The sequence below is a fragment of the Lynx canadensis genome, chromosome C1 (assembly GCF_007474595.2).
Source record: "Lynx canadensis isolate LIC74 chromosome C1, mLynCan4.pri.v2, whole genome shotgun sequence".
NCBI classification, from domain to species: domain Eukaryota; kingdom Metazoa; phylum Chordata; class Mammalia; order Carnivora; family Felidae; genus Lynx; species Lynx canadensis.
In genome coordinates this window covers 202630581-202640150 of record NC_044310.1, presented here as the reverse complement: position 1 = coordinate 202640150, position 9570 = coordinate 202630581, and the positions used below count along the sequence as shown (strand labels likewise).

Genomic DNA, 9570 nt, shown 5'->3' with positions numbered 1-9570 from the left:
GTTTCTATGGGTTCAGGAGCAGTACAGAGAGCAGAATGTTTGGGAGTCTCGGTAGACTATCGTCTCTCTTTCCCACCCACTTTATACTCTTCTAACGCAGAAGTTCCAACCAAGTAGTCTTGCTAACTAGTTCCAAATAAGGCAGACTAGGATGGTTTCCTCCGCTAGAGTGGGGAGAGTGGAAAGCGGCCCCGCCCGCTTAGTCTGGTTGCTATGGCGACAGCCGCGGGGTGACCCGAATGCTCCTCCCTCCCTCCTCCCAAACCCGGAGAGATGACGGCACCGCGCTGACTGCGCCAAATTCCAGCCAATGGGCGGCTGCTCCCGCCTTCCCTTCCGCCTGCTCTCCCTTTTCTCCCCCCCCCGGGAATTCGATTCACAAATCTGGACTGGGGATTTCCGCCTCCAGGCCGGGTGCAAGGGCGCTGGGCCGAGGTCGAGGGAGAGTCGCGTTCTGTCCTCTTAGGAGGGTAAATGGAAGCCGGCATCCTAGGTTATCCTGCCAGACTCCTGCAACTCGCCACCAGAAGAGATCACAACCTACTCCCCAAATTATCCGGAAAATCTAGTTGAAGCTGAGCCTGTAACTCCTCCTGCCCCTACAAGCCCCCACCCTGCCCAAGCGCGCCGGTCAGCACCACGGACAGCGAACCCGGGCCTAGTCTTTTCAGGCCTCGCGGGGTTCTGACTCCAGCTGCTTGATGTCTGGGCGGCTACTAGGGTCAGAGACGCCAGCGCTCTACTGGAGCCAGGCCTCCTCGGGCCAAGAAACTGAATGGGGCGTTTAGCCACGTGGCTAAGAAGGCAATGGAACAGGAATCTCAAGCTAAAGAGCTTACTTCTGTTCTTTCAACCCCAAAGAATGGCTCCTGTCTCCCAGGCTGCCTGTGTCCTACCTAGCCTCCCTGGGGATAAGGGGCCAGGTTTGAATCTTAAGCAGGGATGGACTTCCCAAGGCTGTCCTGGGTGGGCGTGTGACTGAAACGGCCTTGAAACAACCTAGCATGTTGGAAGAAGGGTGTGGAGCTGAGTGTGACAGTTAGGCCCCACCTGAGAGTGGTGAGCACAGACTTAGGCCTGACTGGACTCTAGACAGTATATATAGTGGGGAGAGGTGGAGGAAGAGAAAAGCAGCAATCATAACTAGCTAGTTCTGCTTCAGTGGACTACTTTGTAAAGGGAACCACTTTTGCTGTCCTCATCACGTAATCCCTAAATAGCCTGTGCATTAATAAAGAGCTAGATGAGACAAGATGGAGGTGGAGTGGGTGAGGGGATTCAGCTTTATCACCAGGCCTCAACCTTTGGCTACTTTACTCTCTGTAAAACGGAAGCCAATGCGGGGGGCGAGGGGACGGAAAGAGTAGCAGTTCTCAGGTACCCACCTTCCCCACGAGGCCCGTGGGGGTCCTCCTGCCGTGCCTGTGACAGTTTCACTCCTGCTCCCGCTCCCTCCCTCCTGGGGCCCAAAGAAAGGCCGGCGCAAAACCATCTGCAGGCGCTTCCAGCGCTTTATAGTTCTCTCCGGGACAGACGGACAGACAGACAGTGCAGCCCGCGCCGTCGGCCCGCATCATTGGCACCTTGGACACGGCACCAGGCCCAACCCAGTCCCTGGTACCCTCCCGGGAGGATTCCGGTCCGGCCTCAAATCAGCACCTCAGACAGCTCCCAGCCCAACACCCATCCCTCCCCCCTCCCTCTGGAAACAACCAAATAAATTAAAAGGTGGGGGGAACAAAAACATCTAAGGATAAGGAAGAGGAGGTGCCCCTCCCCCAGTGTAAGAAGAGTTTCTGTCTCCTCCCATCCTTCCGCTGAGGCGCCGCCGCCGCCGGGGTGGCCTCCTAGGTTGATTTTGCTCCCAAACCTCAGCCTCTTGAAGCCGGCATCTCCCCCACCCCCCAACTCCCGGCATGCAACACGTTGGAAAAGGTAGGGAGAGGAGGTGGGGGTGGGGCGAAGGACCATCCAGGTGGTTGTCTGGGCTCCTAGGGCTGCAGTTTCTCGCCGCACCTCAGTCCGTTCAAATCAAGAATTAATAGTCCCTTTGGTCTGGGAAGAGGGATATGAGGGCTCAGTCGGGGGAAGAAATGCAAGCTGACATAGGTGGGGGTGGGGGGGAGCAGACAGGAGGGAAGATGGTGACACATGCCAGAAGGGAGGAAAAAAAGAGAACAAGAAGGGGAGCTGGGGACACAGGTGCAGAAAGAGAAACGGGAGCAATGAGAGATAGTCAGGTGGGGGGTAAGATGGAGACGGAAATACACACCCAAGGTACCGAAAATGGAAAGGCAGAGAGGGAGATGGGAAGGCAGACCGGAGGATGAAGGTAGAGGAAGAAGGCCGGGAAATGGTCAAGACCAAGGGACATGGACTTAGAGACGCACACAGAAAGGAAGGAGGAGACCCAGGTAGAATTGAAGACATGGGGCACAGGCAGGCAGAAAGGGTGAGGTTGGGGGTTCCCCTCCCACGCGCATCCCCCACCCTATGCCTAGCATATTCAGAGCCGCGGCCTCTGGCGTCCTGGCCTCCACCTTCCCCTGCGGGACAGGGGCGGCTCCTCCTCCGGCCGCGGCGCGGAGCGGCGATAACAGCGGCGGCGGCTTGATGGTCCCGGGGGCTCCGAGTGCGTGTCAGGGGCTGGGATGGGGGTGGGGGGCGGGCGCGGCCCTGGGAATCCCTTAGCGGTCCAGGTTCATAGTCCAGTGCTTGGCTCCGGTCGCGCAGCTGTCCCTGGCGGCCGAGGAGGAGGAGGGGGCCGCGGGCGCGCCCCCGCTGGGTGGACCCCCGGCGCCGGCGGCGGCCTCGCCCTCGTTCTTGAGGTCTTGAAAGACCTGCGTGAAGAAGTGGGGGTCGGCGTTGAGCCGCAGCATCTGGGGGCTGAGCCGCTGGATGAGGCGCAGGCAGCGTTGCCAGAAGCGCTCCTTGTCGGGCTCCACGAGGAAGGGCTTGAGCGGGTATGAGATCTCGTTGCCCATGTAGGAGTAGGCGAGGTAGAGGCAGGTGAGGAAGGCGGCCTGCAGCTCGGCGGCCGACGCCAGCTCATCCCCGCGCAACGACTCGCGGCACAGCAGGTACACGAACACCAGGTTGGCGGGCGTAATGAAGGCCTGGTCTTGCCAGCCCTGCAGCAGCAGCGAGCGGTCCACTCCGCGGAACCAGCCCACCAGCTCGCCCGGGCTCAGCTCCTTGAGGCGGTAGCAGCGTCGGCACACGAAATCGCCCAGGCAGCGCAGCAGCTCGCCGGTGGACGCCTGCACGATGACCCGCCGCGGCGAGCCGCCAGGCACCGGCGGCGCCGCCTGCGGGGCTGGGGGTGGCGGCGGTGGAGGCTTGCCCCCACCGGAACCCGGCGGCGGGGCGGCCCCGCTGCCCCCCGACGGCGGCTCGCAGGTGGCAGCGGCCGCGGGCACGGTGGGCACCGGCACCGCCAGTGGCTTGGTGGCGCCGCCGCCGTCGGGGGGATCCCGACCCTTGCGGAGAAGGTTCTCGCGGTTGCGTTGCTGGACCAGGGGGTCAGGGCCAGTGGATGCCGGCTTGGGCGTCACCTTCTTGCTGCCTTTCTTCTTCTTGGCAGATGCGGCCACCAGGCGCTTCCAGGTCAGCGCCGAGATGAGCACTGACGGCCGCTTGAGCCGGCTCTCGCCTTTGCCGCCCTTGCCTGCTGGCGGCGCCCCGTAGCCCCCCAGCGCCTCGTCCCCCGCGGGCGGCGCTTTCTTCTTCTCTTCGGGCAGCCCGCCGGGCCTCCGGCCCTTGGCCGAAGAGGCGGGGGATAGAGACAGCACCGTGCCCATCCTGCAGAGCGGGGCCGGCGCCCGGGCCCCGGCGGGAACCGCGGGCGGCGCCGCTGTCGCCGCCGCCGCTACTGCAGCCCCCGGAGACCCGGCGGTTGGGGGCCTAGCCCCGGCCCGGGCGCGGGAACGGGCAGGGGAAGGTGGTTGCTTGGCTGCTCCGCGGCGGTTGCTCGGGGTCTGAGCTGCGCCAGCTGCAGCGTCAGCCCCACCCCTTGGGCCCGGTCTTTAGCAGCGCCGCGCCCCGCCTCACGCAGCCAATCCTCGCCCGAATTGCCCTTGTGACCGGCAGCTCCTCTGACCAATAGAGCTCGCATGCCTATCTCAAGTCCCGCCCCACCCCCTACCCTCTGTCTCTGGTCCTTTCCCTTCACCAGAAAGGGGAAAGGAGGAGGAGGTGGCCCTGGTTCCAAGGGCCTCCTCAGGGTCAGAGCTGGGGAGAGGGGACTGGCTGCTCTCCCCCGCCCCAAGTCCTAAGGCCCTGGGTCAGCTTGTTTTAATGCATTGGATCGTGGTAGCAGAGAAGCAGTGGGAAGAGACTCTCCACGCTGTTGATTATGTGTTGGGGGGGGGGGCAGGGTGGGCAGTGAGTACCTTCATTAAGGCGCCCGGGCACCTGCTGGGTCGAACTGCTCTGGCTTCCCCAATCTGGCCATAGGTAGATTATCTCTTCGCTGTCCTCCCCTGCCTTTGTCCCATGAAGCCACCACCGGGGAGGTTGTGGAGGAGCGCAGCAGGTGCATTCTTGCTCTGCCTGTGACGGGGTGCTGGCAGGGCCCCGACCTTCCAGCAGGTCACAATCCCCTCCTTGGGGGCCTTTGCTCTGGGGATGACAAGACCCTCAGATATATATTCCTGAGTCTGCTGTTTGCTGGCCTGATTGTCTGCAGCTGAGTCTGTGGGGAGAGGCCCTAGGCTTTGGTCCCTGGGTGGCTCCTCTTGTGCTCTTCTCCCTCATCATCAACACACCCTGATCCCACATTTGGGTGGGTGATGAATGATTGGTTCCTGGGGGAAATGCTAGAAGTTGGATGGATTGGTCTCCTCGGGCTCAGACAGCATACAGCGCCTCCTGTGTAGAGGGAGGCCCAAGCCAAGAGGTTTGGCCCAACCTTCAACCCAGCCCTGGGTCCAGGTTGAGATGGGTTTTCGTTGTTAAATTCTTCCTGCCATTCATTTCCGAGCTGTCCCCACTCTCAGCTGCAAGATATTAGACTAGGTCCTTCCCATTGCTCTCTGGGTCTCTCGGTTTCCTCCTCAGCACCCATAAGGCCTTGTCCTCTGGGCCTTACCTGCACATCCAGGCTGGTTCTGGGTCTGTTCTGTCTGCTTTATGGGACAGTGTCCACTCTTCTCCAGGCTTGCTCCCTGTGGCTTCCCAACACAGAAGTCTTCAGTGGGCCTTGGAGGTAGGTATGATGGGGAGAGAAGCCCTTGCTTAGGGATTCAGCAAAATCCTCAGAAGTATCCCTGGAATCACCTCCATGTTCTTCATAGACCACCAAAATCACTTCCAGGGACTACCGCTGTCAGGGTTTGTGTGTATGAGTGTGTGTGAATGTGGTTTGTTCCATATAGGCTGTTCCAGAATCGCCTTGGGCTGCAGTTTCTGCCACCAGAGGCACTGGCTTTTCTCTGCTCTCCCACAGCCCCTGCTCACGCACACCTTCCTGGAGGCCTATGGTGTGGCTGTCTTGCTTCCCTATCTCTTTACCACCATATGCACACAGACTTGTACCCCCTTCCTGACTCAGCACCCAGTGAGCACTTTCTCAGCAGAGTCTCTCCTGCTCCCTTACATCTGATCATTATACTTTTGCAGCCCAGATGACCTACCCAACCTCTTCTTCTCCCCCTAGTTGCAAAAAAGCGCTCCCTCTTTTCAGCTTCTATAATTGGTCCCACTTCCTCCTATAAGGGCTTCTGAGTCAGCCTTTATCTGGCACCCAAGGAACAGTAGGCTCACCAGTAGTTAAGGACAGGTCCCACTGAGACTGAGTTGCCCTAGCAGAAACACGTGGATCTGAACGGCACGTGGATCCTCCCAGTTCTGCTCCCGGGAGTCCCTCAGTGACGCAAGGCCTATTACTGGTGTCACGTAGGACAAGATCTTCTATGCAGCACCCACAGATGTTGCCATCATGGTACCTCCACTCCAGGCCCGGTTGTGACTTCCTATTGTCCTCTGGGTCAGAATCAAGAATTTTCTTCCCTGCTTCAGGGTCCCCAAAACAGATGCTTTAAAAGGTCTTACTCCCTTTCTCATTTTTCACCTTGTCCTGCCTCAGACCCTCTCTCTGGCTCACACACTTTCCACCCTCCTCCTTTGGCTATCCCTCTTGAATCTCTGAGCAACTACCCCTGGGCCAGAACCCTCCCTCAAACTACTACCTTGCCTTCTTCTGACAAACTCTTGAAAATCCACCTCTTTCAAGAAGCCTTTTTGGACTGATCGGAAGGGACCTAATGCTCTTCCTGAGGTCGATCTTTCTAAACTCTTTCCCCAACAGCAACTGCTACATGACAACTTGGTTAATTAAAGGCTGAGCTCTGAGTCCTGAATCAAAGATACGCAAAATGAATATGGACGAAAAAGTTTTTAAGTTTATTTATCTTGAGAGAGAGAGAGCAGGGGAGGGGCAGAGAGAGAGGGAGAGAGAGGATCCCAAGCAGGCTCTGGGCTCCTGATGCAGAGCCTGACAGAGAGCTCAATCTCACAACTCAGAGATCAGGACCTGAGCCAAAACCAAGAGTCAGATGCTTAACTAACTGAGCCACCCAGGAGCCCCTATGGATGGAATTTTTAAAGGACAAGGAGACAAGATAATCAAAACAGATCCTAAAACAACAGCATTTCTGTTACTAAAAAAAAAAAAAACAAAAAAAAAAAAACATTGGGATGCCTCGGTGGCTCAGTCAGTTAACCGTCTGACTCTTGATTTCAGCTCAGGTCCTGAGTTTGAGCCCAGAGTCCAGCTCACTGACAGCTCAGAGCCTGGCTGGGATTCCCTCTCTTGCCCTCTCTCTCTCTGCCCCTCCCCACTCTCTCGCTCTCACTCTATCTCAAACTAAATAAATCAACTTAAAAACAAACATTTACGGAGGAGAGGAGATTATGTCTCTACAGGGTGGAGGCCAAGGGGAATAGGTATAGTGAAAAGAGAAAAACTTCAGGGAGAAGATGGGCTTTATAGAAGGGTGGTGACTTTCCCACCGCATCTGCAAGTGTACTTTTCTAGTTGGGTTATGTTTAGGGTCTATATTCTGTGATTGATTCAATTATCTGTATTAGTATCTGTATGTCACGTCTCCTCTGTCCATTTCTCATGGATGTGGGTGCTCCTCTGGGACAGTGCTGGCTGTATTAGACTCCCAGAGATGAGAACCCCGCCTCCCCCAGACCAGGCTCCTTGTCTGTCTCCATCACTCTGTAGATTTCCTAGAACAGTGCCCTGTCCAGATAAATGGTTATTCCTGCAGCCTCTTTAAGGCAAGAACTGCAGACCTCAAAACAAGAATTGGAGGGCTTAGACCAGGGTATTTGCCTGTGTAGGAACACAGCCTTATTGATGAGGATTACCACCAATTTCACCTGAGAGATGAGCCCTTCACTGACCCCCACCCCCGGGACGATGAGCCCCATCTTTAAGGCAACATTTCCAGGCAATGCTCCTCAGACTCTTCTACCCTTTTATCTCCTTTTCTGAGAGGCCATAGTCCAGGAAGCAGGAGGTAGTTCTGGTCATTCAGCTCTCTGGACCTCCTTTCCTTCATATTAAAATGCAGGGATTCTATATATCTTATTATTGGACCAAAAAATGAATATTAATGAAAGGAGATAACATCTTGGGGATTGGACTTAAAAATGATTCCTAAATCCTCTTCCAATTCTACAATTCTGACTCTAAATAAAACTCATCCTCTGAATCTGTTTCATCTTCTAGCTCCAGCACTGTCTGGTTCTCCCTAGTCTGTTTCTGCCTGACGGGCTCAGTCTTTGTGTGCACAGCATCCATGTGAGGCCTGCTTTTCTGCAGTTCAGCCCAGGAGATGAAGGGGAGGTGCTCAGGCTCACAGGTCTCCCTCCCCAGATCCCTCCAAACTTTAGTGGGGCCCCTGAAAGGTTCTGAGACAAAGGGCAGGATGCCAAGGTAGTCCAGGGTCTCCCCAGTGAACATTAAGGCTGGAGGCCCCAGGACCTAAGGTCATTGCAACCTATGTCTCCAGGGGGCCCCTACAGAGAGGCTGATGGCAATAAAGTTCCTTAAAACAGCCAGGGTGGAGACTCAGCCTGGGCATCTGAATGCCTGGATCCTGCTGCCTCTGACTCCTTCACCGATCCAGTGTCCCCACCAGGGTCTCACCTCCTGAGGTGTGCAAAGGGGAAGGATATGCACCCTCCCAGCCCTCCTTCCCTCTCCTGAAGCTCTTAGTCCAGGAGAGCTCGTGTGGGGAGGAGTAAGGTCTGGGGAGGCAGCCGAGGGAGAAGACTTCCCCGGGCAACAGTGGGGAGTGGGAAAGGGGATGAGCAGAGAGGAAAGATGAACCTGACAAAGGAGGTGCTGCCAGCTGTCAGGAGGAAGACCCCACCTTCTCACCTCCTTCCCATTCCAGCAGGCCCCTTGTTAGGATCTAACTGAGGAGGCCCAAAACAGGTGTTTTAGAACAGAGAATAGGGTTGGAAAGCACAGCTGAGGAAGAAGTGCCCTGGGGCAGGGAGAGAAGGGACTGATGTCTAGATACTGGAGGCCCAAGATTGGGGTCAGGGGAGGATGTGGGTGAGCTGGGAGCTCCTTTTCCTTGCCATAAGCTCTGCTTCCTTCTTTCATAAAAGAAGGTCTCCCTTCCAGGTTACTGATGCCAGCCCTCCTCATCCTCTCACCCTCACCCCTCGATCTTCTCTCCCTAGCTCCCTGGCCCCTGCCTTCACCTCCTTTGTTGCCCCCTGAGCACAGCTCTCTGGGCCCAATCCTCCCAGCTCCCTCCAGCTTTATTTGTCAGCTCACCTTGTCCTGCCTCCACCAAGCCCTTTTCCCCCTCCTCCCTTTCATACCCACCCCAAGCATCACCCCCCACTCTATCTCCTCCCTGCCCCTGCTGGCACCCAGCATAGCACTCCAGATGTAGGAGCAGATCAAGAAGGGCGGGGGTGGTGGCTGTTGCTTTTCTGGGATATTCTTAGCCTGTCTGGGGGCTGGAGCTGGAATCAGTGTTTCCATCTCAACCAGGCAGGTGGCTGCAGGGAAGCTGCTGCTGTGGCTGGGTCTTCATCTAGTTCCATGTCCCTTTCCCTGTCCTTCTATGTCTCAAGTCCACTCTGCGAGCACAAGACCTCTGTGCCCTGGGGTGGGTGCTTCTGTCTGCCCTGGCCTAGCCCCAGTGAGGTCTGAAAACTCTGCTCTTGGAGACTCTTGGGGGAAAAGAGGGCCTTTGGGGAACTCCAGATCAGATGTTCCCTTCATCTCTCTGCCCCAAGGTGTGCTTTCTTCTGCCCCAACAACCCCTGCTTGGTACTTGGTCCCTAGACTCTAGTCATGACCATGAAAGCCTTTGTTATCTCAAAACACAGGAAGCATCCAGGGGCCCTGAAGTTCTAGGAGCTGTCTCTTGAGTGAGTCAGAGCCTGGGGTCCAGGTCTCCTTTGGGATTGAATAAGGGGCTCACTGGCCAGATTCCTTTGTTAACAGACAGAGGGACCAGGCAGAGATCTGACTTGTTCATAAATAGCATAGAATATATTTGTCACCTTAAAAGAGACAGTGTAGGGATTCCT

General features: G+C 56.6%; 1 protein-coding gene across 1 annotated transcript; it reads right to left on the bottom strand.

Moving 5' to 3' along the window:
• Positions 1-1493: 1493 nt before the first annotated feature.
• CDK5R2 (cyclin dependent kinase 5 regulatory subunit 2) lies at positions 1494-3813 on the bottom strand. The gene has a single exon (XM_030327675.1). It carries the CDS (start codon positions 3798-3800, stop codon positions 2688-2690), a length of 1113 nt encoding a protein of 370 aa, XP_030183535.1. The 5' UTR covers positions 3801-3813; the 3' UTR covers positions 1494-2687.
• Positions 3814-9570: the final 5757 nt, after the last annotated feature.